The sequence below is a fragment of the Lagopus leucura genome, unplaced genomic scaffold (assembly GCF_019238085.1).
Source record: "Lagopus leucura isolate 7727_CA_CO unplaced genomic scaffold, USGS_WTPT01 Super-Scaffold_739, whole genome shotgun sequence".
NCBI lineage: Eukaryota > Metazoa > Chordata > Aves > Galliformes > Phasianidae > Lagopus > Lagopus leucura.
In genome coordinates, this window is record NW_024962255.1 from 10,386,243 (window position 1) to 10,413,183 (window position 26,941).

Sequence of the window (26,941 nt, forward strand, 5' to 3'; positions counted from 1 at the left end):
CAGCTTCCTTGAAGCTAGGATGCACCACAGATGAGCAATTGATTCATGCAGTGGATCTGACACATCACGTATTTGACAGTGCTTGCTGCCAGCTCTGTAACATTTAGCTCTTTAAGACCCTTTTTCAGTGGCATCTGTTAGAGAAAAAAAGAAAAGAGAGAATGAGAAATAAATCTACGTATTACAGTCACAATGAGCTGTGGATCATAGTGGGATGGAGCTTGAAAGGTGATGTTTTCAGTTTTGCTGGCCAGAGGGGTTGTGGCTCGGGTGGTGTGGGTAAACAATGAGGAGAGAGACAGTCCCTCTGGGAGTCAGTGTCTGACTTAACGAGCCGGCAGTTATTGGAAGATGAATGCAGGAGAAGTGAACCGTGCTTTCTGGCTGGTAGTGTGGCTTTTTTTCTTCTTCCTTTTTTCCCTTTCTCTTGAAGATCAAAAGCCTAATTTTAGACCAAGCCCTATTTATGAACTGTTCAGCCCCTTTGCTTTACTCTTGCTTTTCTTGTTTTAGAATAGTGGAAAATAAACAGCTGTTGGGATCTCCTGGTGTCTGGGGCTAATCCCTGATGCAAGTCATGCAAAAGGAATAGAAAAGGCCTCAACCTTTCCTAGCAGAGCTTTTGTGTAATTTGTCTCTGTGGGGCTGTTCTCTACCTTCCCTCAGCTCTTTAAGTCTTTCCTTGTGATGAGAGACTTGAACAACTGTAACCTTGGCTGCTCTGATGTTCAGCAGAGCTTATCTCCTGATCTGTGTGTTCTTGAAGCTGCCAGAACTGGGTAGAATCGTCTTTGTGAGACCAGTGCTGGGTAGAGCTGAAGTATTGCATGTCTGTGGATTTTCTCCTGTGTTCATATGGCTCAGTTAAATCGTATGCATACATATACATATGTATTTACAGTAGCATGAGACTGTTGGGTCCTTCTTAGGCTACGACACGGCATGGCCTAAGATCTTTTTCTGCTAACTGGCCACTTCTGCCCTGTTGTGGATCTGTGTAACCATATTTGATTTCGCCTACTACAGAATCACAGAACTGTAGAGATCAGAAGGGACCTCTAGAGATCGCTGAGTCCAACCCCTGCTAAAGCAGGTTCCCTACAGCAGCTGAAGCAGTATCTTTCTGTGATCTCTCCCACTGCTCAGCACGTCGCACCTTTCCAGCTCCCACTTATCCCTTCCCAAGACTGTCATTCTGAATTATCAATGGAATTTTGGATTGTGATATTTTTCTGCAGAATTTTAGGTGGGTTATTTTAGATTATCTACCAGTGAAGTAAGCGCTCCTGCTGGGGGAAGCACACAGACTGTAGGAGCAGTTTAGTGAGCCTCCCATTGCTCCATGCCAATGCTTTTCTTTCCCCTTTCCCTGGGTCAATATCTCAGCTCTTTTTGTATCTTTCATTAGTGATAAACACTGGAAGCACTTGTGTATTAAGGGTAAACCTGAAGAGTAATGGTTAAAGGCTGTGTCAGATTCAACTCTGATAGCGCAAGGAAGCAGTTTTGCCACAAGCAAACTGTGCTTTGCCAGTTAAAGGTGCTTGTTGCACTGAGTGCCACAGTCTGATATCTACTCTGCTGGCTGCCAGGTAAGTCTGTTCTCTCCCCAGGTTTTGCAACACTGAGGATCTGCACTGGCCTGAAACTTTGCCTCCAGAGGAGGGCTGAAGGGAGGGTAATCCGTGCAAAACCTTTCTGGGCTGGGAATTGCGAAAGAGGTGTTTCAGCTGGGGGTGGGGGGCTTCGTGCCTTCCCTCCTTACCGTGGCTGGAGCTTAATCGAGAAGGGCTGGAGATAAGGGTGCACTGTGTGGGACTAGAGAGGAGTTAATTCATGCAGAAGAGTGCAAGTGGGAGTGCCAAGCAGAGGCAAGAAACCTAACATCCTCTCTCAGCTTTCCAGATTCCCTGCAGCACTTTGTGCTGTGCCGCTGTCAGCCAAGGGGAAGGAAGCAAAGTAAGCAGGGCAGGCTGGGTGCATAGCAACTGCGTGGCAAAGTGGTTATCATTCCTAAGTGTGGCTGTAACAAAATTGATTTTTCTCCCCTTCAGCTTGGCAGATCTCCAGGTGCCTGCTTGGGCACAATGGAGCGCGTAGCTGAGAGGGAGGGACTTTGGGGTGATGGTGGGGGAGATACAAAGAGACAGAAGTTTAATCATTGAACCGATCACGCTGGATGGATTTATTTCTGGACTCAATTTCCCAGGAACTCCACTGTTTCGCCTTGGGGGAAATGCCTCAGCTGAAGTTTCTCTAGCTCCAGCTTAGTGGATAAAGACGCGTCGCTTTGGAATTACTCAACAGCAGCTGTCACTACTGACACCTCCATCTGCCTTGAGAAAATGTTCGCCGTCCACTTGCTAGCTTTCCATTTTGCAAAGCTAAAGGAGGATCAAATAAAAAAGGTAAGTTAGAGCAGTAACCTGTTTTCAGAACTGTTATGCTCTGCAGGGTCTGCAGTGTGTAATGCAGGCTAGGTTATGGCTTTTTCTACTGCCACTATGGAGGCAAATGGCATGAGAAGCATTTGCATACATCTGATGACTGTGAAAATAGGTCTGCTTAGAGCTTTTCCCTGCACAATTATAAATTGCAATGGAACAAATGATCTTCAGTAAGGAAAAATGATATTTAAACTTGACCCGGCACGGTGTGGTGTAGTCCAGAGGGCAGGAAGGACCTTTCGTTAAGTTGCTTTGTGAGTAGTGTGGAGGATGGGATTTTTAAATCTGAGTAGGTGCCTGATTCACCCCCATGATAGGAAGGATAGGAAGATCTCCTGGGGGCTTTGGAACAGGTCTTCTGTGATTCAATACACAGTTCCAAGTAGTGGTGGTGGAATTAGAAGTGGGAAAGCTAAAAGTAAACCAGATCAGAAGCTGTCAGTACTGAAAGTGAACTGCCTGGTGGTTGCTTTTCCCATTTGCTTTCATGGCTGGGCTGCAGCGGGTTGTTGTCCCTCCATCATAAGACCACGTGGGACCTGTAAGTTTGAATTAGAGGCACTGTGGTTTCTAGACGTATCCTCAGGGGTGCTCTGTTTTCCTGGCGTCTACACAGAGTGCTTTGTGGCTGTCACCACCCAGCCCTGTCCTCTAGTTTTACGGCCAGCTGGAGGTGGGGCTGTGTGCAGGTGCATGGCAGGAGGTAATGCTGCCTCCGTGGCAGGGTGAGCAGCACTGGGGTGTCCTCACTGTGCCTGTGCTTACACATGAAGGTCAGATGTCTCTGATGGCCACAGCCCTTTTGTCCCCATGTGATCAGAAGGGGGCCCTTGTGCCCCTGAAAACCAGATCTAAGATCTCTTGTCTGGACAGTGTGTTTTTTCCCTATGTCTTTACAAAGAAACAGAGAGGCCTTGTGGTGCACTGCTTGGGTAGAACGGGCTCTTACAAGAAACGCCCAGTGTGTGTGGCTGAGGAAGGGTTTTCCTGAAGTGGGGACAATGGAGAGAGGGGCAGAAACATTCTGTGAAGCTCTTAGAAAAATAAGATCTTTTTGCTAGGTGCAAACTAGTTTTGCCTGAAGGCAAGAAAATGTACTGCCGTGCAGAGGCTTCTTAGGAAGGAAGCTCAGTGCAGGCAGTATGGAGCAGAGCTGATTTCTCTCTAATTAAAGAGAAGTGCCTCCCTCCCTATCTGACCCTGGCTTGTTTGCCTTCTGGTGTCAAGAGCAAGAGCCTCTCTGCCATGAAAACACTGCTGATTCTATGTTGAGGTGACACATTTAAAAACAAGGACTGTACTTGTGCTGGAAGGGAGGTGGTGCAGCAAATTTTGGTGTTGCATGACCTGGCCATTCCTGCATTTGTAAACCACTGATAAGGTAGTGTGCCTTTGTTCTGGTTGTAAATCAAGCTAGAGAGCAGGCAGGCTGCGCCTTATCTGGCTCCTTGGAGAGGATTTTCTCCTTCTATGGCTGTAGGTAAACAGGGCAGAGAACACAATTTCCATGGAGTGCAGAGAGCTTGTATGTGGTGTCTGCAAATACAAACGTGGGCATTTTTATTGCTTTTTAGTTTTATTTCCTCAAGGAATTATCTCAGAATGTTATGTGGGCCTGTGTGAGAGTGCATGGCTGCTGCATACCTTGAGTCATTGTGTTTCCTTCTTTCGGTATGCCCAAGAAAGCATAGTGTCTGAGCTGGGATGGTGAATCCTGCACAGTGGCAGGGCCTCAGGAAAGCCCTAGAGGTAGTCCAGTGGTGTCCAAACTGGGGCTACAGAGAAATATGTAAATAATGGTCCTTTCAAGGCATGGCTGTGTCTTAAGGCGATTGCTGCTTCTTGACAATGGCATCTTGTAGTTTGTCTTTCTCTTGCTGTTGGGTAAGGCCTGCATTATTTCCAGGGGGCTGACACTCTCAAATGGGTCACTGCTGACCATCCATTTAAAACAGGTCTGTGAATATGTAACCAGGTAATTGGTTTGTGCCTCATTAACATGGGTGGCCACTCAGTTACAGGATAGGCCAGTTTATCCACAGCCTGCCTTCTTTGTTTAAACAGTGCCACTTCTTAGATCCTCTATTTCCCTCTAATTCATCTGGCCTTTATTTTGATCGTATGTTGTGAGTAACGCACTCTTAAGTATGTTTACTGCACCCAGAATTGTTTTCTGGATGTAATCCTAACATCACAGAGAACAGAGGGCAGAACTGGGGTGAGAAAAAGGCTTTGAGTTCCAGCCTGGCATGCCAGCAAAGTTAATTGTCTGTGGAGTGAAGCAGTAGCTGAATAGATGTTTTCAGACTGTAGCCGACACGCTTGGGCACTGACGGCATTTTCTGGACCTGACTCAGATGGGTCAGATCCTCACCAGCTTTGCAGTTCTAGTTCATTATGTGAACAGGAGGAAAAGATGGGGTAAGAACAGCCTGTCGGGATGTAGGGAGACTTGTGGGTGTACGTGGGGCAGAAGTTATTGGTCCATCAGAAAAGATGGCTTACTTTCTGTCAGTAAGGCTCATGAAAGCAGCAGCCCTGACAGCCAGCTGCTGAACACCGAGCAGTTTGCGTGCCTTCCAAGTAACACCTTCCCTGCTGCCAGGTTGACAGGTACCTGTACCACATGCGTCTCTCTGACGATGTCCTGCTGGACGTGATGGCTCGCTTCCGGGCTGAGATGGTGAAGGGCCTGGGCAGAGACACCAACCCCACAGCGACAGTCAAAATGCTGCCTTCATTAGTGCGCTCGCTTCCTGATGGCTCAGGTGAGTTCCCCCTGCTCCCACAGCAGTGCTGGTTTAGGGAACAAGATGGGTTGTTGCTTGTACTCAAGGACAGCGCAGCAAGAGCACAGGGCAGCCGGTCCCCTAGTTGACTGCCTTAACTCATGCTCAGCAAGCAGATGTCTGCTGAGGAGACTTGTGGGTGTTGGCAGGGTTTTTTCCTCACACCAGATGCATTTAGGCCAAGCGCTGCTTTTTGGAGAGAAAGGTGTAGTTATAGATCTTAGGAAGCAGCCTCTTCGGTCTGCAAATGTGGCTGTACCTATTGCAGGCCTAGTAGCAGGAGCTGTGTCTGGATGTGGCAAGGGCAGCCTCTACAGCCCGGAGCCTGCAGTGCAGCGTGCTGCAGGTGTGGGGAAGTGAGCATTGCTGGTTCTTGTCACTGCCCAGCTATAGGATCTAAAAGCCAGTTCTGCTTGGAGACGTGCACACCCAAGGTAGCTCTGAGGCTCCTGGCTCAGCTGGTGCCAGCAGTGCACGCTGACAGATAATTTTCTATCCTAAGTAACATAATTTGGTTTGTATTTTTTTCTGTATAACCGAGTCTTTGAATTCTTGTAAGGCTTAAGTGAGGATGCAGTGCATAACACCTGTTGATGCAGAGAAATGTAAGAAATGCTGCTCTGTACATCATTCCCAAAGGAACTGATTCCTCCTGAAGTTAATCTTCTCACGGTTAAATGAGAAATAATAGCTTTTATGGCATAAAGGGAACAATTGGTGGTAGCCCAAAGTTTCATGGCAGTCCTTTGAAATTAGGGATGTCTAGACCTAACTCCTCAGAAAGTTCCTGGTTGGAGTTGAGTGCCCTTCCTCTGACAGCAGCCTTCACCGAAGAAAACTAAATGTTAGCTGAGTCCTTGTTACCTCTGTGGCCCTGGGGTCCTACGGTCTCGTATGACACTGATCCTACCCGGAAGTTGCAGGGAGCACCTCAGGTCAGGAGACTTGGGAAATTACGTGTCATGTCAGCATTGTTGCAAAACTTTGTGTTCCTCAAGGCCAACGTTGGACAGTGGTCTCTTGGCCTGTGTAGCCGTTCCTCTGTACCCAAGGACGTACTTTGGTGTCATGTTGGGCTATGTGTTCATGATACACCCATTTTAGGCATGACATTGATTTTTCTATTTTTGTTTCTTTGCTGAATTCCTTATTGGTTATTATGTTTCCAAACAAAACTTCCAGCAGGCTCAGACACCTCAAACTTGGCTGGATTATGCCATTTGCAATAGCAGTGAACTTGCAGATTTTTCACTGCCCACAGTATTACTACCTGGAATGACCTGTGTGAAGCATCATTAATGATTTAGAGATTAATGATCTGACTAATGTCATAGTTTACTGAGTAACCAGTTTGTCTCATCACCTCTATCATATGTAGCTGTGATATTACAGATGTAATTTCCTGCTTCCTTCCCTCTCAGGGTCATGTTTGATGAGTTTTAATCAGGTGCTTGGACCATGGAACAAAGATCATGCAGGGCTATGACATGCATTTTCCTTTCCTTTTCATGTGGGGTGGATAGATAGTGCTTTATTGTAGTAGTGAGTAGGAACTGTCCTTGGGCCTTTCTTTCTGCAAAGTTCATCCTCCTCCAGCTTAAAAACGTGCTGCTGTGACAAGAGCAGAGTAGGCAAACCAGGTTGCTAGAACAAATAAATTGGGGCATTGCGGGATTGCAGCTTTCCTGGTGGTGGTCCCTGACTCAAAGGGGAGAGATCCTGTGGTCATGGTGAGGCAGGAGCTCTGAGCTGCCTTCTGGGGGATTCTTGCTGCAGTGGGGCTTGCTTGCTAGCCATCACCACTGATGGCTGCCCACTTGTGTTGCAGAGAAGGGTGATTTCCTCGCCGTTGACCTGGGTGGCTCCCAGTTTCGTGCCCTTGAGGTGAAGGTGTTTAATGATGGGAAACAGAGCAGCCAACTGGAGAGCAAGTTTTACCCTACACCAAAGGAAGTCATACAGGGCAGTGGAGCAGAGGTAGGCCATGCAAGGTCTTTGGTGGTGGTGCCATGCTCCAGGAAATGTCTGCTAGTCAAAGCCCGATTCTGTTCTCTCCTTTCTCTCCCAGCTCTTCAGTTATGTTGCTGACTGTCTGTCAGATTTCATGGAGTCCAGAAACCTGAAGCATAAGAAGTTACCTCTTGGCTTTACGTTCTCTTTTCCATGCAAACAGACCCAACTGGAAGAGGTAAGGTGCAAAAAAGATAATGGCAAGCATAGCTTGTTGCAGAATCCTTAGAAGCTATTGCATGGAAGTGTTACTTCATAGCCTTTTTGAGGTATTGCCTATCCATAGCACTCTGAAGAAGGCATGGATGAGCCATTTAATTACAGTCGACTACCATTCAAGGACTTATCCACTATCTCAGGGCAACAAAATCTTTATTATTTAGCTTAATTAATATTCCATAGTAACCATGTGCTTGTATGAAGTCTGCTGGCCTTTAAATCACATATTTTTGGGTCCATCCTTCCTTTTTGATCACTTCTCATTCAGTACTTTTTACAAGTGACAGTAATTAGGAAAGACCCGTAGCAGAGCTGCTTGAAAGGAAGAGCTGGTTACAAATACTTTGTAGCCTCTTATTATAGTTTTTCTTCTCTTTCTTGGGATCTGTGCTTTGGGTTCCAGTCCTACAAATGCTTTGTGCTTTATCCTGTTAGTGTGTTACAAACACTGATAAAACCATGCATGCTTTAAACAAAGAACAGGGAGGTGCATTTAGAAGACTGGGACTTCATTTCTATGCCCATTTAGTTGCTGACATGCACCCAGCTGAGGTTGAGATCTTTTGCTGTGACTTCTTTTTGCCTAAATATTTATGTGTGTAGAGACATAGTAGTCTTCCCACAGGTTTGCATACCAAAGCTAGAACTTTTGGGTCACTGAAGTTTTACTTCGCAGGGAGTCCTTCTTTCCTGGACGAAACACTTCAAGGCCCGAGGAGTGCAGGGTACAGATGTGGCGAGCTCTCTGCGCAAGGCCCTCCAGAAACATAAGGCAAGTTCTGTGTCTGAATCTGAGTGGCTAATCTTCTCTTGGTCTGTGGGTTGTTCAGCAAATTGTTGGACATTCTCCAAGGGCAGCCAGTAGCAAGCATTCAACATGGCTGTACATTGAGTAGATCTGGCTGTGGGCCTCAGAGGGATGGAGTGATTGATGGTAATTTTTGAAGACCACAGTAAAACTTGATTAAATCTGCCTTTAAACTAGTGTATTCCTTTAAATAGCATGCTGTTTAATATTTTGTGAAGTCTTGTTTTTCATACTCCATGCTATTGGTATCATAATCTAAGAAAAATCATATCTTGGCATCTTTGTAGTAGGTCTTCTGTTTTCTCACATGGCAAAAATACAGCTTTAATTTTGGTTCACTTCTTTCTCTGCATCAGACTTGTAGTTAGTAAGAACAAAAGATCTGAGCCTTCCTGGGTAAAGTCTAGCCCCCTGCTTATGTTGGCATCCATGTTGCAGATATTTCTGCAATAGATATTTTGCAATAGATATTATAGATATATGATATATATAGATATAATAGATATTATGCAATAGATAACTTTGACCATGCTTAATCAAGTTACCTTGGTGTGATAAGGGAACTGCACAGCTCTGTTGGAAAAGCTTTTTGCACATGTGTGACATTGCTGCACAGCCTTGCATTGAGTAGTTACATTTATGTCTTCTTTTACTGCCAGTTTTGCCCGGTGTCAGTTGTCAATCTGTCACTTTGCTGGGGTCTGCTCTTGAGGAGGGACATTGTTTGAGCCTGATCGAGCTGCTACAATGCAGAGTGTAAGGACAGCCACACCAGTGTTAGAATATCACAGGGCTCAAACCAAAGATGTTGCTCTTCTGGTAAAAAGGGATGAATCACATGAAAATAAGTCATGCAACCAAAGATCCTGTCTGGCTCATCACTTGAAAATCCTCAGATATCTTCTGCTTTACAGCGTTGTAGGGATAATGTTGTAAAGGAAATAATGTTTCTTTAAAGGGAAGAGTTTTCCTAAAGTAATCAAGTACAAAGGCTTTGTAAGTTTTTTTCTGTTAATTGCTCATCTTCCTGCTGTTAGGACATAGACGTCGATGTTTTGGCGATGGTCAATGACACTGTAGGAACCATGATGACCTGTGGTTACGATGACCCACGCTGTGAAATTGGACTCATAATTGGTAATTTTTTCTCACTATGTGCTCACTATGCACTGTCTTTTTCCTTGTTTGGTTAATCCTAATGAATCTTGAGTAGGAGGGAGTGTCCCAGTAACGGAAGGAGCAGGAAGGAAGTGGAAAAAAACAGCGGCTGATTTTCAAGCACGGCTGCCCTTTATAAAGCAGCTGTTTTTATGCTGATCACATTGCCATCAAATACCACAGTCCCCATTTTGTCTGGGTTCAGTTGTGACCAGCAAACTAAACTTTTCTGCTGACTGCATAGAAAATTACTGTCTGTCTGTCCAGAGAAAGCTGAATTCATCTCACGTCTAGTAATTAGGATCAGCTAGGCTTTCCATAACCCTTCCACTTCACACAAATTGGTGACTCTTTAAAGGCACATGGAAGTACATTTGAGATAGGGGAAAAGATGATTTTAAACAAGTCAAACCTTAGATGAATTTCTCACACTTTCACTCATTGATAAATGAATATTTAACAAGTACAGGTGGCTTGATATTAACATCCTTACCACTGGGTTATGTGTTTGTATTTTCTTTCAAAGGCGATATATTGATTTACTTGCAAACATGTGGGCTTAAAACAAAAAGCCTGAGGCAAACAGCTAATTTAACCACACTGGCTCTAACACAAACAGGGACTGGCACCAATGCATGCTACATGGAGGATATGAGGCACATCGATTTGGTGGAAGGTGATGAAGGGAGAATGTGCATTAACACAGAGTGGGGTGCTTTTGGAGATGATGGTGCTTTGGATGACCTCCGCACAGAGTTTGATCGGGAACTCGATCTGGGATCTCTCAATCCTGGAAAACAATTGTAAGTGATTCCCTTGATTTGATTTGCTTTGGCCATCTGAGTTCTCTGAGTGCATTTCTGGCATTTCCCAGGAGTCCCATTGGAACAGGAATGCAGCTGAGCAAACCCTAACAAATGTGGCCTTGGTCCTTTCCTATTCAGATCTTTCTCTTCAGGGAAGGGTGGGTTTCTGAGAAGGTGGGTACACCTCTCTGCCTCCCAGCCCAAAGGGTTGCTGCTGCAGTCACTTACGTGTCATGAAAAATAGGTTGTTGCTCTGGTTTTTGAATAGTCTTTTTGATTACTTATCTTGAGCTGGAGTTGGGTCCCAGGACCTCAGGAAGGCATCACATCCACAGCTTATCTTCTGGTCCCCTATGCAGACGCTTAAATGAGATCAACCTGCATAAGAACATTCTTGAAGTTGTGGAGGCTTTGGTGAGCTTGTGGGCGCTTTCTAATCCTTCTTGCTTCCCATTCCAGGTTTGAGAAGATGATCAGCAGCCTGTATTTGGGGGAACTTGTAAGACTCATTCTTCTTAAAATGACAAAGGAAGGCCTGCTCTTCAACGGAAAAGCATCAGCAGCTCTGCTTACTAAGGGCAAGATTGAAATGAAACATGTGTCTGCAATGGAAAAGTAAGGGCCTGAGATATGCCCTTTAACAGAGGTGCTGTTAAATTTCCACAAGCAGAGCAGTGATAATTAATGTTTCATAATCAGGGAGTGCTGGGAGTTGATCGTGAACTGTTCAAATTGATTTTACTTTTGCCTAAGAGAAAAATGGATTCTTCTGTGAGTAGAAGTGATGGAGGATTGGGTATTAACAAAATATCACAGTAGCAAATGTATTGTTAACCATCACAGAGTACAGGTTCTCTGTGTAAAGAACTTATTTGGAGACCTGAGCGCGTGGGGGGATTTTTCAGCAGTTTTCAGATGTTTAAATATTAGGGCTGTGGATGGGCAAGGCATGCTCCAGGTCATCTAATGGATGGCTGCATGGGAAACTGAATCTTGATCTACACTGTTACTTCAGGAATAATTTCCCTTGTACTGAGTGAAGCTGCTGTGCTCTTCTTCTATGAACTAAATATTTATCCTGTTCCATACCTGGCCAGCCTCTCTGTATGTCTTGCATAAAACTGAATAGCCTCTTAAAAGTCTGGTCTCTCTCCCAGATGCTTCTGGGAATAGTGTGGAAAGGGCACTACTGATCTATGGAACCAATTATGACACTGCTCAGTAGGCTGTACCTTGGTCTTCTCTCACTTGTCTGAGCCAACATGCAGATACTGATTTAAGTGCTGCCTTAGTATCTTTGCATTAGGTGATCCTTTCCTTTGTTTTGGGTTAGATACAAGGAAGGTCTGAGCAACACGAAAGAGATCCTCACAGAGCTGAACCTGTTTCCCTCTGAAGACGACTGCATTGCCGTTCAGCGTGTCTGCACCATCGTGTCCTTCCGCTCAGCCAATCTCTGTGCTGCAGCCCTAGCAGCCATACTGACCCGACTGAGAGAGAATAAAAAACTGCTACGGCTGCGAACCACTGTTGGGATTGATGGAGGACTCTATAAAACCCACCCCCAGTAAGCAGATAAAGAGGGTTCGATAATTGCTGGACCCGTGTTGGTATTGCAGTGTCTCCACCTGCATATATATATGGCTTTTGGAGAAGAGCTTGTTTTGCTGCAGGGTTGGGATGAGATGTGGTGGAATGTAGAGGATCTCATTATCGCAAGGCTGCTTGAAGAGCTTTAGAGATTGGGGTGGGACGGGGGGAGGGAACAATGTGACATGGCAGACTGGCACCTGAGTAAGAGCAATTGATTTTCCAAGTGATTCCTGAGCATCCACAACGCTTGCTGTTCATTGTTTCCTTCTTTTTTTTCCCCTATGCTTACATTTCTCCTACTCTGAAGACTTATTATCTGCTTTCTGATGGTGGGCTCTCCATTCTTGCCTGGCTTTTCCCCCGAGGCACTCACACTAGTTTAGAGGTATCTTCACATTCCTGTAAGCACACAGCTTCTGCAGAACAGCAAGAAACCAGAAGTATTGTGTCTGTCTTGTTTCTGACTCTGTGCTCCTCTGGTGGCGCTTCAGTGCTTGCAGTGTTGAATGTGCACGTGCATTAGAAGCAAATGCAAAGCAAGCCTTGTGTGAAATGTTCTTTATTCCTGTAGATATCCTAAACGCCTGCACAAGGTGGTGAGAAGGCTGGTCCCAAATTGTGACGTTCGGTTCCTCCTCTCTCAGAGTGGCAGTGCAAAGGGGGCTGCCATGGTGACAGCAGTGGCATACAGGCTGGCCGCTCAGCGAAAGCAAATTGATGCTGTTCTTGCACCTTTCCTGCTATCCCTGGAGACCCTCAGAGATGTAAAGAACAAAATGAGGACCGAGCTGGAGTATGGGCTAAAGAGAGAGACACAAGACAGGGCTACAGTGAAGATGTTGCCCACGTATGTCTGTGGGACACCGGATGGAACAGGTAAGGTTATTACCTGGTTGCCTGGAGATGGTGCAGGAAAGCTGCTTGTCTGGCAAATGACACAATTTCTGTTGGCAAACCAATGTTTCCTGCAGTGTTACCTGGCTGGTCCATTAGCCCCTGGCCTAACATACAGATGGGATAAATGCCATAAGGAGTAGTGTGCTGTCACTGACCTGGGTGAAGTTTCTTGCAAATGTCTGGCAGAGTATAGCATTCTGACTGGAAAACATGCTACAAGAAGCACCAAAATGAAATATCTTTCTTCTCTTACAGAGAATGGAAAATACCTTGCCCTTGATCTTGGTGGGACAAATTTCAGGGTTTTGCTCGTCAAAATTAGAAGTGGAAGAAGGAGATCAGTACAAATGTATAATAAAATATTTGCCATTCCTTTGGAGATCATGCAAGGGACAGGGGAAGAGGTAACTTCTAAAGAACACTTAATTGATCCAACTGAGCCCCAGTGCATGGGAGCAAATGTGGCATGTTTTTTCTGCCCTTCCAGCTCTTTGACCATATAGTCCAGTGCATAGCAGACTTCTTGGAGTATATGGGGATTAAAGGCGCCCGCCTACCTCTGGGTTTCACCTTCTCATTCCCGTGCAGGCAAGCCAGCATTGACAAGGTAAGGACTGCAAGAAAGAATGAGTCAAATGGCAGCTGATGTCATTTTGGGTGGGAGGATGGTTTGTTGGTTGGGAGATTGCCACCAAAGACTCTTCTTCTGAATGTTTTCCTCCAGGTAGGACTTGGCAAGGTTTTTAGTGAGCAGAACTGAATTTGCTTGTTCAGAGCTTGGAATGGTTGGATCTCTGTCTTTGATTTATCAATCTGACACATACGGCTTTATGACTGATCTCATACCTTTATCTTCCTGGATCAGATGTAAGAGTAGTAATTACAATTAAGAAATCTAATTCAGAAAGAATTCATTCTTGATTATTTTAGTTCATTTTCTAAAGGGAAGAAAAGAGCTTTTTCTGCCTACTTCTAGTCAAATATTTACCACATATTAGGAAACGAGAGACTACTATTTTATTGAAGGTTTTCATGTCTTGGTGGTTTTCGTAATAGTCTCTAAATCTTGAGATTAGTCTAATCTGCCTCAGTTGTCAGCTCACAGTTGTCATTATAGCAGTAGAGTTGTCTGTTTGTTGGAAGACCACTTAATACGCTTTCCAAACCAGCAGCACAGGATTTAGATCTTGGCAAAACACGAAGAAACAATCTCCACAACAGTAATGGTGAGCTGAAATGGAGATTTTTTGTTCTGTTTTGAAGAGCAGTTTTTCCTCCTGTTGTCTCTTGTTTGTTTGTTTTTCCTGTTTTTGGACAGACAGTGCAGAGCCAGTCACCAAATGGAAGGCTCATTACTTCACAAAACCTGAAAACTGCTTCTATTGATCCAGGCTGCTGTCCAAAAAGAAAACAAGCAACATTGTCTGCAGTACCGATGGTCATAACAACTGTTATTCAGTGAATGAGCCTAAAATTAACAGTTGACGTTCGTTAATGGTAGTTGTGTGTTTATTCATCGCAAGTAAATTTTTTTTGTACTCTTTCCCCCACAAATGATGCAATGAATTTGTGCGCAGAAGGAGGTGAGATGGGAATGTTTTCCAAAGGAGAAAAGTGTGTTAGAAGGCACTGAGCTGATAAATGCCTGTGTAAACCTGAAGTCAATCCTATCTGTAGTTGAGTCATAAAGATATGTGGACGTGCACTCTGCACTGGGCACTCACTATAGCCTGGCCAGGGAAATAACAGTATAGAATCACAGAATCACAAGGTTGGAAACAATTTATAAGATCATCTAGTCCAATCGTCTCCTCATCACCATTGCCACCACAAGCACTAAACCATATCACGCAGCACGTCATCCAGTCGCCTCTTGAACACAAGAGGTATGTAAAAAAGATAGTTCAGGATCAAAGAAAAAAGGGTATATTTATCTTCTCTCTATCTTCATTTTATGGTTTTCTCCCTCTTCTGTTTCAGGGAACGCTTGTGGGATGGACAAAAGGATTCAAGGCAACTGATTGTGAAGGGGAAGATGTTGTTGATATGCTTAGGGAGGCCATCAGAAGAAGAAATGTGAGCTATTCTTTTCTGAGCTTCCTGATGTACTTAATGATTTAATTCCTGATGCCTCTTTCTCCACAACTCCACTGGTGACTGTGACTTGTGTTCCAGGAGTTTGACTTGGACATTGTAGCGGTGGTGAATGACACTGTTGGGACGATGATGACTTGTGGATATGAGGATCCAAACTGCGAGATTGGCCTTATTGCAGGTACGGTGATGTTGAAACTGCCACTGTAAGCAGCTGCTTGGCTTCACACACTTGTTTAGAATTTGTAAAACAATGTCCTTTATTTGAGTTTGATATATGGTGTTACTATTCACTTGGGATTCTTGGCAGATCTGTATGGTATTCAACAGAGCAGACAGCACTGACAGCAGATAAAACCAGCAGTTCAACAGGTTCAGGATCTGATGAAGCCCAGTAACTGAGTGCATGGTGAAAGAGTATGAGAACAGTAAATATGTCACGGCTCTTTGTTTTAGCAAATGGTTCGTGGTATATTACAACCAAGCTGGCAGCAATGACTGATCAGTGCTTGCCAATGGGCTGCCAAAGCCATTTCTGACCTATAACAGGGAATCTATGTTCCTCTGCACTGGGAATATTCTGTGCTGGATCCACTTCACTCAGTAACATTTCTGTTGTAATACGGTACAGCACGCACACTTAGGGAAGCATTACTGCTAATGCCTGCTTGTCTAAGACCTGGGGAGGTCTTTGAATGGAGAAAAGAGCTTTAAAGATGATCACTGTAATCACCTTTCTTGTATTTAAGGTGCTAGTTCACTCTTCTGACTGAACTCTTGACATTTCTTTTCTCCTAGGAACAGGTAGCAATGTGTGCTACATGGAGGACATGAAGAACATAGAAACAGTCGAAGGGAATGAAGGAAAAATGTGCATTAATACAGAATGGGGAGGATTTGGTGATAATGGCTGCATTGACAACATCAGAACAAAATACGATAAAGAAGTAGATGAAGGCTCACTAAATGCAGGGAAACAGAGGTAAATGTGATGATTCTGATGCTAAGAACCAGATTGAGTGAGTCTTTGAGACACTGACTGCTTTATGAAATGAGAATAATGAAAATAATTTGAAAGGGAACTTCAATAATGATTCGTTTGGTGGTTGAAAAATGGCTATTGCTTTTGAAGGTTTTACTACTTTCCTGAGTTTATCTTGCTGATCAGATGTGTACATACCACTCCTGTTAAATAATCTGCAACCTCTTTAAAAGCACTTTTCTTCTTTGATATTTTAACAGATATGAAAAAATGACCAGTGGAATGTATCTAGGTGAAATAGTGAGGCAAATTTTGATCGACTTGACCAAACAAGGACTGCTGTTCAGAGGACAGATTTCAGAATCACTGAGGAAAAGAGGCATATTTGAAACAAAATTCCTATCTCAGATTGAGAGGTAAAGTTAATTAATTTACTTGCTATGATTTCTCAAGGTCTTTTAGGGCCTGTAGAAAAATAATCTTCTGTGAAACTGTGGAGCCCTTTTCTTCACGAAATCAATTATGGTTCTCTCCTTTACCCCCAAGCCCTCAGCCTTAACCCAAATAATGAATCATCATTTAATTTCCACACAGCTATGTTGTCTTCAAGTACTTAGCCATTAAACACTACTGCATCTGGAATCTTTCTTCGTAGATCTTCAATACTTAAAAATAATTAATCAAAAATCAGTGTTACATAAATACTCCCTGAACATGTGCTTACCTACTTATCTGTGCATGACTACAGCAGTCCTCAGGGATGCTTGAAACACTTTGACTACTGAAAAAACTTTGAAGGTATTGTCTTGGCCATTAGATTAAGGAACAACACGGTCAAATGACTGATCTGACACAGCTTCCTCATGATATTGGGAGCTAGGTGAATAACTGGAAATATAGATGAACATAACAAAGAATGGGCCATGAGCAACTTTGGGATCTGGACTGAAACCTGCTTTAAAACAATCAGAGGATGTGAGAACTGGAAGCAGTGGTGCCATTTCCTTTGAATAATGACAGAATCTCATCTGAAAGGCTTTAGAATTTTCGTACCTGCCAGAGCTTTCCATAATACTGTGACGCTGCCTGTGTTTCCCTTTACGCAGCGACCGGCTCGCCCTCCTCCAAGTCCGACGGATTCTGCAGCAGCTCGGCCTCGACAGCACGTGTGAAGACAGCATCATTGTGAAAGAGGTGTGTGGGGCTGTTTCCAGGAGAGCTGCCCAGCTGTGTGGAGCAGGACTGGCAGCCATTGTAGAGAAGAAGAGAGAAAACCGAGGTATGGAGCACTTGCAAATTACCGTTGGAGTAGACGGGACTTTGTACAAGCTTCATCCACAGTGAGTACCTTGTTGCCCATCCCTTTGCTGTTTGCTCATTTCCACTGTGAACATGCACCAATTTCTACTAGCCTTCTTTCTGAGGTAGTCAAAAATGAGAGAGGATAAAGATCTAACAGGCTTCCCTGTATCCTGTCATTTATTTCACCTAGGCAAAGAATTGAAAACTGGAGAGAAAAGTCCAATTACCGGCTGAAGGCTCTTTCTCTGTGGGGTACAGAGGAAACTTTTCTAGTATTTATTTTTTAGTGTTTTAGGGGATTTCTACAATATCTGGGTATTCCAGAAGGAAAGCAATGTTGAATTTTTAGAGCTGGGAGTGTCTTTGTGAACAAGGCTTTGAAATAGATGTATTAACTTTAGAGTTGTGAGAAGAGGCAACATGGAGTACTGCATCCAGGTCATGAGTACCAGCATAAAAAAAGATGTGGGCTTTTTAGAGCCATGAAGATGACCAGAGGCCTGGAGCACATGACATGTGAAGGGAGCTAAGGGAGCTAGGCTTGTTCAGACTGGAGAAGAGACAGCTCTGGGGAGACCTCATTGAGATCTCTCAGTACTGAAAGGGGTGTACAGAAAACAAACAAACAAACAGAAAAGAGGGATAGCAACCTCTTCCACAGATAGATGACAATAGGACAAAGGAGAATGGCTTTAACTAAAAAACCTGAGATTTAGGTTAGATATTAAGAAGACATTCTTCACTCAGAGGGTGGTGAGGTGCTGGCACTGCTGCCCAGAGCTGTGGGTGCCCCATCCCTGGAAGTGTACGGTGCCATGGATGGGGCCCTGGGCAGCCTGAGCTACTGGGGGACAGCCAGCCCATGTCAGGGGTTGGAACTGGATGGGCTTTAAGGTCCCTTATGACCCAAGCCATTGCATGAGAAGTGCTTTCTCCATAATCTCTAAAGTCTAGAGACCTGTCTGATATGTTGCTGAAGAAAATTAAAATAGAAATACAGAAATTAAAATCTGATAGAGTATAGGAACTTGTCTCTGTTTTGTATAGGAGAAAAAACAAATGGAAAGGAATGCTCTGGAGAACCAGTGGAAAGTGTTGGTTGAGGTTATGGTTCCTCACCAGCAGATAAATGCAAAGGTCTCGGATCAGAAAAGCACTCCTGGAATATTCTTCTCTCCCTTTTTTTTTCAGTTTTTCTAGGGTCCTGCAGGAAACAGTGAAGGAACTGGCACCTCGGTGTGATGTGACTTTCATGCTTTCTGAAGATGGGAGTGGGAAGGGAGCTGCTCTCATTACTGCAGTAGCAAAAAGATTGCATAATATTGGACAGAAGTAAAAATAAGAAGTGAATTCAATTCATTTCAACATTACCAGGCATGCACACTAGAGATTTGTTGACAAGTGATTGAAGACAGCTTTGCCAGACACCAGCATACAGGTACCTGTTTTTTAGGGAGCAGCTGGTTATTGAGCAGCCAGGATTGTGAATTTTTGTCCCTTGGACATCTCTTAGGTCTGATGTTTCTTCTCCCCACCATTATGTCTTGAAACACTGCAACATACTCAATTCTCTACTTCCTGAAGCGCATCTATAACATCTATGGGAGAGTCAGACAAACAAAAAAAAACCAATCCAACCAACCAACCAAAAACCCAACAATGTATTTTTACAATTGTTTAATTAAGCTACTGTAGCGCAATCAAATCTATCACAAGTTTCATAGATTTGGTGTGGTTTTTAGTTTTGACTTGGCCTGTCTCAAGGAGTGTTGAGATCTAGTGTTGCACATATCTAGTAGACATGTTTGTTTAATGCATCCCAGGTTTTACAATAAATCTGCAAGTAAATAAAATGAATGGGCTTTGGTCAGTGATGCTTCCCCAGCACCCAGCTACATTGGTTATGAGTGTATTGTAATGTAGTAGTTCCCTGAAGTACTGGAGTGTGTTTAATGATGCAGTGAAAAAGAAGTGTGATTCCAAAGAATATCAGTTTGTGCCAAAATATCTTGGTGCACTTCAGTGCACATAGACATAAACAGCACTGAATGGATTTTGATTGTGAGTAATTTTATTTGATTCTCGGGGAAAAAGAGGATGTAAAAGCAGCTACAAGGTCTGCCACGTGTGTATTAGATCTGTCTAAAGGGTAACATAATGGCTCATCTTTGGGCCATCAAAATAGCTTTTTAGAGAGGAAAAAAGAATCATTTGGATTTCTGAAATTCTCCTATTTGTTTTCACTCAGTGATCTGCATGCCTGTTTGAGGGAGGATAACTTCCATTTTGTGGAAGGGACTTTATCCTTGCTTTTTGTTGTCTGTTGCCTGCTGCTCTGCCTGTCTGCAGTTTGTCATAAATAAATCCGTGGCGCTGTGAGTCTTTGCTTCTCTGCCTACTGCCTCTTCTGAGCAGTGGGAAGAACATACAGGCAAGTCAGAACTTTCTTTAAATCTATGTATAACAGTACTCTGCAGCATTGTGGTTATTACAAAAGTGGCTTTCAGACAGGACCTAAATGGAGCCAAATTTACCTCTACACTGATAAAGCGCTTTTTAATTTATCATTAGCTTACCCAAAGGCCTGCAAACACCAGGAAAAATAACTCATGCTCTTGTGTCACCAAATATCCTTCCCCTGATGTACACATTTCAGAGTAAACTGAAACAATAATGTGGTGCAGAGAAGCAGCAGGTCTGGAGCTTGCTATTCTGTTCTCAGGTATTGCAGGATCTTCTGACATCCTCTATGCCTGAGTATTTGCTTCTACTCAGGCAGGCAGCAGAAAGCGGGGCCCAAAAATATACCTAAGCCTTAGATGGGTCAAAAGTAACTACTGTACAGGGGATAAGCAGCTGAATTCATATAAAAATCTGTAATAAGGCCGATGGGTCTAAATTTAGCAATGGCAAGTATAAAAAGTAAAGATACCAACATTTTTTGTTTTGTAGTTTTTTTAGAAGAAACATTCAGCATCTCTGTGTGTGTGCTGCAGCCACAGGATGGTTAAAGAATAAGAGCTGGGAATAATTTTTATTTTCAGAAGGAGTTCCTCACCATACAGAGCTCCCTCTGTGCAGGGAGGGCAACTGAGAAGAGATACATTATGAAGTAGCATGTACTGTTTTCTTCCTTCTGTCAAGCAGCTTAGTATTTTAATTTTGTCTTTATTTCTGAATCCACCGAGTCACAGAAACTGAAGCTTGCTATGCAGGGGGTGCAAAGTTATTTGGAACTGGCTGTTTTCCTAATGATGAACAGATTAAATTCAGTGGGACAAGGTGCAGCAAAAAGCTGTCCTGGCTTGGGGCTGTGTGGAGCCTAGAAATAGCTCTTCTGGTTTGGCTGTTTCTCCCCTGGGCACTCTGAGATCTTGTATTTGTTGTGTACTTCTGGGTCCTTTCGGGGGATTGGATTGTGCTAATCTGCAAAAGTGCGCCCGTGGGTGAAATATGTCCCTCTATAGCTGGAGGGAGGTGACATGGACTTGCCCCAGGATGGCCACGTGAGTATGATGCAGAGATCTATTGCACTTCTGTTCTAAAGCCTGCTCTGCACAACTGGAATGCAAATCTGTAACAACACAAGGTAAACCACTTGCACAGATCCTTGCTTTAGAAATTTAAATCTGTATTGCTTTGAATTTTCTTTTTAGTCTTTTTTGGGAAGTTAAATATGCAACAGTTTATACCTCAGCTGCAGTAGATTAGGCCCACACGATTTAAAAATATATATCTTTTTACGTCTACAGGGTTTATTTGTTTATTTTTCTTTCTGTTGAATCCGTGGGTGGTGTGGAATCTGATCACATGAACTTGAAATGCTGCTTGCTAAGTGCCTGGTGACTTACAGCTCATGTTGCAGTCCCTAAGGCCCAGGACATGCATGTTCCTGCCTTTCCTGCAGGTTGCTGCAAACTCAGGCAGCTGCCCCATGGGTCTGCTAACATGTCTGCTGGGCAGGGAGATGGCATCTGGGCTGGGAGGATGCAGCACTCGTGTCCCTGATAGTGTTGATGTGTGGAAACTCAAGGAGTAATGCGAACTTGCATACTGTCTTCTACGGATTTTAAGCCACCAAACCTAAATCTTTCTCTACGTGTTTTATGTGGTGACTCAGAAGCCCTGTTTTAAAATCAAAGGTGGAGGCCTCCCATTAACTATGAAAGATATTCTGAAAAACATAGCACAATTGGTTGCATAAAATTGTTAATTAATGTAAAATAAAACGAGATTCTTCCAGTTTCACATTTTAGATGTGCGTTTCTACTGTTTTCTGGTATTCTCATGATATTTCACTTCTGTGGGTTTTGTGGGATTTTGTTCCAGTCCATATGTTTGGTACTTCTAGAATTTACTCTTTTGTTTTGTTGCCTCTTGAAGACATGAACATCATTTTTCAGCTCTGAGTCCTGTGTTTGATTTTGGAAAAATGGAAGACCTTTGAACCACCACACCAGGTGTGAGCATGGCAGAAGTATTACTGAGTCGAGAAATAAAGGTTTTTGCCTTCTAGAAACTCCCAGCAGGGTATTGTGGTTACCCTTTCAGCTGCAGTGAAATAGTGATCCTTAATACATTGGTTTGCTTGCTAGAGGAGCATTTCAGTGGCTGTAGGTTTGGACAGCGCTGATGCTTGACTCGTAATCCAGAGAAAATGCAGTAGCAGCTCACTGGTGACATGTTCCTCTTGTCAGTGCAAAAGTAAATATAGGATCATGTGTAAAGCCTGATTAGCATAATCTCCATTCTTGGGAAGTCAGTATTATAGGATTAGCAGATTAGCGCAAAGGAGTGAAATGTAGACAATATCAGAATGAAAGTCTTGTTGTAACTTGTTTCTTTGGTTATGTTGAAATGAGCTGGCTCTTGTTTGGGGGTCTCAGATACAACATCAGCTTTGTGCTGCATGGAGAAGGGAGGAAGGGGGGCTTGGTGAGTGCTGTCCAGCCAGGTACAATTACACTTAATCATATGATCTTTGAATCATTAAGATTGGAAAAGACCACTAAGATCGTGAGATCCAACCATCACCCCATCACCACCATGCCCACTAAGCCATACCCCTCATGATCCTCTGGAAGGCATCTGCACTGCCTTGAAGCGTCATTGAGGCCCACCAGGAGCATTTCCCAGACTTGTCCATTGGGTAGCTTGTCAAGTGATTCTTAAAAAATAATACATAATAAACAAACCAACCAAAAGAAACCCACAAGTGAACAAAAATACAAAACTATTCCTGCTCTTGAGTGTGAAAATCCTGTTTGTGATGTGCAGAGGCAGGGAAATCAGTGCCTGCTTTGCCCTAGCACTGCCTCCAGTCTCTGGGTGTATAAAAACACCAGAAGTTTAATTAACTTTTTCTCCTCTCTGGTTGATCCCAGTACACTGTAGGCACACACTGAAAGTGTGTAAAGGTGATGGTCAATGCGTATCTGAGAGGGAAGTGCCAGTGTACTTTGGTTTTATCCTGGGAGTGGGTGGGAGTGGAGGAAGACAGTCTGTTTCACTGCCACCACGTCTTTTTTCCTTTTTGTTGGAAAGGATAAAAGCTGTTTGGAGAAGAAGGGGGGGATGTGAGAGGAGTATGGCACATCAGCAGTCAGAACTTCCTATAGATTTGTTACTGCAGTTTGGAGCAACTTTAAGTCACAGTAATGGGGAAAAAAGGTAACAGCAATACAAGATGTGATGTGTTACAAGCAGCAAATTGCAAGGACAATTAAGGGAGGTAACTAAGTTATTTGGCTCAGATTTGTATTGTTTTGTGAGTAGGATAACAGGGGAAGGAGGAGCAGGGTGGTTGTTGTATCAGAACCCTTCTCATTCATTGGGACTCAGAAGTGTGAAGTTGCACCCAGCCTTGGACATATACAAAATACCAGGCTTCAACTCTCAGAACACCGGTGCTGCTGATTCAGTGCAATATTTTTGTGCCTGCTATATGTAACTTTGGCTTGCCAAAGGTTTCTGTGCATCTGGAGAGGCCCTGGGAAGTCCTCTTTCCTATAGGGTGGCCATATGGTCGTGATACTGGGCCATCTGTTTAGCTATGGGACCAAGAGAACTCCCATGAGGTTGCTGGAGAGGATCGTCCCCCTCGCTGCCGGCTGTGGCCCCTCCTGGGAGCCACAGAGACAGTCTGTACAGAAAGTACTGTGCCAGTACAGAAAGCTGGGAGGCACACACTGTCTCGACAATGGGGAAAAGGCACCTTATGGGCGAACCGAGGCTGCTCTGGCTGTGGATGCATGCCAACATACATAGAGCATGGTTAGGATGGCAAGAATGGTTGTTGGGGCACAAGCGGTTAATGGAGCAGAGCAGCTGCTGATGGACAACTGTGTTGTAGGGGGGAGCTCTCTGCAGGAGGAGAAAATGGACGGCGGGAGGGCATGGAGCAGGAGTCCATGGAGCAGGAGTCGGTGAGGGGCTGAGCAGGTGAAGGAGGAGGAAGCTTTCGCAGCAGGCCTGTCCTGAATGCTTCACAGCGGAAAGTTACAGATGCTGATCTGAGAGCTGCGGCTGATTCTGGAAACAAATGGGATAAATAGTGGCATGAGGAAAAAAAAAAGTTGAAATGCCCGAAGGGCGCATCTGCTGTGGCCAGCAATTCTGCAGGAAATGCACCGAAACTGGAGAGAGACGGGGAAGCTGCAGATAAACACGGCCCCCAGCAAAGCCAAATGAAGGCCATGGGCCTGAGAAGTGCCTGCAATAACGTGCTGAAGATCTGGCTTTCTTTTTTGGCTCTCCACTGAAGTAGCTGTGTTTAACGAGGGCCCGATACTGGCTGTACTGAATGAATTTTAAAGGTGTTTTGTATTCTGAGCTCGGAACCTGTACTCTAGAGACTTTTCTGTTGCTTTCAAGGCTGTGTTTGAAGAGCAGGGGAGTAGCACTGTGGGTCTGTTAGTCTGAAATTTGAATAATTGCACGGTCATTACATTTTGTACAAAAAGGAATTGACTCTAAAAGCAGCTGATATGTTATCATGACTAGAGCAATAGCAATGCCCTCTTTCACTGCAGTGAAGTTTCATTGTTAGAGAGCATAATTGACATTTTTTATTGAAAGATTAAGAAGAATTTGTTTACAGCTTGCAAACAAAGAGGTTTTAATTCAACAAACTGCAGCAGGAATAAGCAGCAAGTGGCATTTTCATCTGCTGGCTGGTTAGTGCTTTAGCTGCAGAATGCTGCGGATGGAGAAGTATGAAGGAATTTGCAGCTCAATATCTGCCCAATAAAGCGTGCATCGCACTGGCAAATGCCAGAAAGCTGACGGGGAGAAACCTTGAGTGCAAAGAAACAAAGGGCTATAGTTAATATTAGCACCTTTTGGGAAGACACCGTGGTTTCTGGAGATCGGCTTCATGATGCCTGCTGCACAAAGGTCAAGATATGGCACTTCTGAGGATGCTTTTGCCACGGAGCCATCAGGATAACACCTGCCAACTCAACTGGGTGCTAAAGTAGGTATCTGAGTTATTTTTGTATCTCTGGGTTTATTGTTTCATGGTCTAATAGACTCAGGAGCTAAGTGATACTGGCATTTCAAAGTGGCATGTTGTGATTGGAAGGGGATGCTGTGTAAGTATTTGGAAAGCAGATCCGAATGAAGCACCATTGTCACCCAACTGCAGAGAGAGGCTCTTTGCTCTTTAAATATGTTTGGGATCCTGTTTGTGATGGTGGTTGTATCTTACTGACCAGATTGCTCTCCTGATAAAGACAAGGGTATGTGAAAAATTCAGTGTTATTTTTATGAAAGTTTCTATTTTGCAGTTGAAAAGCAATCAGATTTATTGTCCCTGCTCTGATCAAAGTTTAAGGAGTCTGAACTGATCCCTGTTATTCTGAAAATGTTCTGCTTCAGAGAGGCAAAAATCCCCTTTGTGTGCTCGGGGTGCCGACAGAGCACTGTGAGAAACGTGCTCGTCCCAACACCCATACAGCATCTATTGAGCCACATGCAATGCCAACACCGTGCAGGGGGAAGGAGGGGACTGACCAGGCCGATACTGATAAGCCTGAGACCTCCTGACCTGCACGTGATGCACATCCCTGCCATGCAGATTGGTGCTGTAGCCCTGCATTGGTAGTATCTTATATTGGGGGCAGGCAATAGAAACGCTGGTGGGATTTTTTGGGTCTTGAATGCTGAATGGTAACTGCAGACTGTGTTGTTGCCATTACCTAGCCAAAATCTGGCTATAGATAAAAGTGATCATTAATGCATTTGTTTGTATTGATATTAAATGTCAGAGCTGAACTGACTGTAACCCTGGTTGGAGACAGGGGTGCCCTGAGCAAGAACATGGGTCAGCTGATGCTGGGTCATGTCCCATAGGGGATTGATGAGCTCATGGCAGCTGTCTGACAAGCTAGTAGGGACAAGTTGTAGTGGTCTAAGACAACACAAAGCTATTTTGTGGGGGTAGCTTTGCTTTGCCAGCAATTACATCCTCTGCGGGGAAGAAAGGGTGAGAAGCTGGAGGGGGTTATGTATTGCTGCAGCGACTGATAGGGGCTGCTGCAGAAATCATAGAATGACAGAATTGTTCAAGTTGCAAGAAACCCTTAAAGGTCATCTAGTCCAACTCCCCTGCAATGAGCAGGGTTGCCTACAGCTCCATCAGGTGCTCATAGCCCTGTCCAGTCTGACCTAGGGCCAGAAATATTGGCTGGGAACCCACATCCCATAGGTTCTCCTTCCTCTCTGCTCTTCCCTGGGGAGGCCACAGCTGGAGTACCTTGTCAATTCCAGGCTCCTCAGTTTAAGAAAGACAAGAAACTGCTGGAGAAAGTCCAGTGGAATGCTACAAATGAGGGCCTGGAGCATCTCCTGTAAGAGGGAAAGCTGAGAGATCTGGGGCTGTTCAGCTTGAAGGAGGGAAGATGGGGCGATCTGATAAGTGCCTGTAAATACCTAAAGGGTGGGAGTGAAATGGATGGGACCAGGTTCTCTTCAGGAATGCCCAGTTACAGGACAAGGGGCAATGCATAGGAAGTTCCATCTGAACATGAGAAAGAATTTCTTTAATATGAGAATGAACATGAGAAAGAACTTCTTTAATATGAAAATGACAGTGCACTGGAGCAGGATGCCCAGAGAGGCTGTGGACTCTCCTTCTCTGGAGATACCTGAAACCCTCCACAAACTGTAAGGCCCTCCTTTAGCAGGGGTTGAACGAGATGATCTCCAGAGGTCCTTTCTAACCCTATGATTTTGTTTCTCTGTGATAGCAGTGAGTTGCCCATATATAAAGCACCAAGATGATACAGATTCAACAGAAACTGGGATACCAGGACACGTGGGCACATGGATGATGACTTTTCCATTAAAGAAATCGGTGTTGTATTCAGCACTTTTGCTTTGTAAACAAAATTTTTCCTCTCAAAGCCCCTAGCATGGATCTCAGATAACTTGCGTCTTTCAAAGAAAACCATATCTGAGGTTTGTCTTCTTTCCAGGATTCTTTCTGTTTACAAAACCAAATTAAGTAGTGCTTCTTGTTTTACATTAAAACAAGATACCCACCAGGATTTCCTGTTGCCTGTCTGTTGTAGCTATGCTGTGAAGCCAAACAATGTTTGTTTAAGTTCTCCTTCCCCACATGCAGCAGGAATTCCACAGCTCTGCCTCGCTTGGATCCACATAAAGGCCAATATTTTGCCCACACATTCCCCATTTCCACCATTATTCTGAGCTACACTTGCTGTCCGTTGCCCATGTGTCCCCATGTTCCCTGGTTCTTGGAGAGGTGCAAACCATGGGTTTGTACCTGCCATACCCCAGCCATTGGATGTGCTTGAAACAGAGCACCTGACTGC

At 44.1% G+C, this 26,941-nt stretch overlaps 1 protein-coding gene across 1 annotated transcript; it reads left to right on the top strand.

The window, feature by feature from the left end:
* The first annotated feature begins 1,929 nt into the window (after positions 1 to 1,929).
* Positions 1,930 to 21,319, top strand: LOC122175572 (hexokinase HKDC1). Its single transcript, XM_042863332.1, has 19 exons — positions 1,930 to 1,959; positions 2,210 to 2,408; positions 5,053 to 5,215; positions 7,065 to 7,213; positions 7,305 to 7,424; positions 8,142 to 8,237; positions 9,311 to 9,410; positions 10,051 to 10,234; positions 10,697 to 10,852; positions 11,571 to 11,804; positions 12,402 to 12,706; positions 12,983 to 13,131; positions 13,215 to 13,334; positions 14,708 to 14,803; positions 14,903 to 15,002; positions 15,620 to 15,803; positions 16,064 to 16,219; positions 16,910 to 17,143; positions 18,297 to 21,319. Exons 2-19 carry the CDS (start codon positions 2,346 to 2,348, stop codon positions 18,439 to 18,441), a joined length of 2,754 nt encoding a protein of 917 aa, XP_042719266.1. The 5' UTR covers positions 1,930 to 1,959; positions 2,210 to 2,345; the 3' UTR covers positions 18,442 to 21,319.
* Positions 21,320 to 26,941: the final 5,622 nt, after the last annotated feature.

Coding starts and splice junctions, on each gene's coding strand:
- LOC122175572 (XM_042863332.1), top strand. CDS start 2,346: ATGTTCGCCGTCCACTTGCTAGCTTTCCATTTTGCAAAGCTAAAGGAG. Junction 13,132..13,214: donor TGCAAGGGACAGGGGAAGAG/GTAACTTCTAAA, acceptor CTGCCCTTCCAG/CTCTTTGACCATATAGTCCA. Junction 16,220..16,909: donor TTCCTATCTCAGATTGAGAG/GTAAAGTTAATT, acceptor CCCTTTACGCAG/CGACCGGCTCGCCCTCCTCC.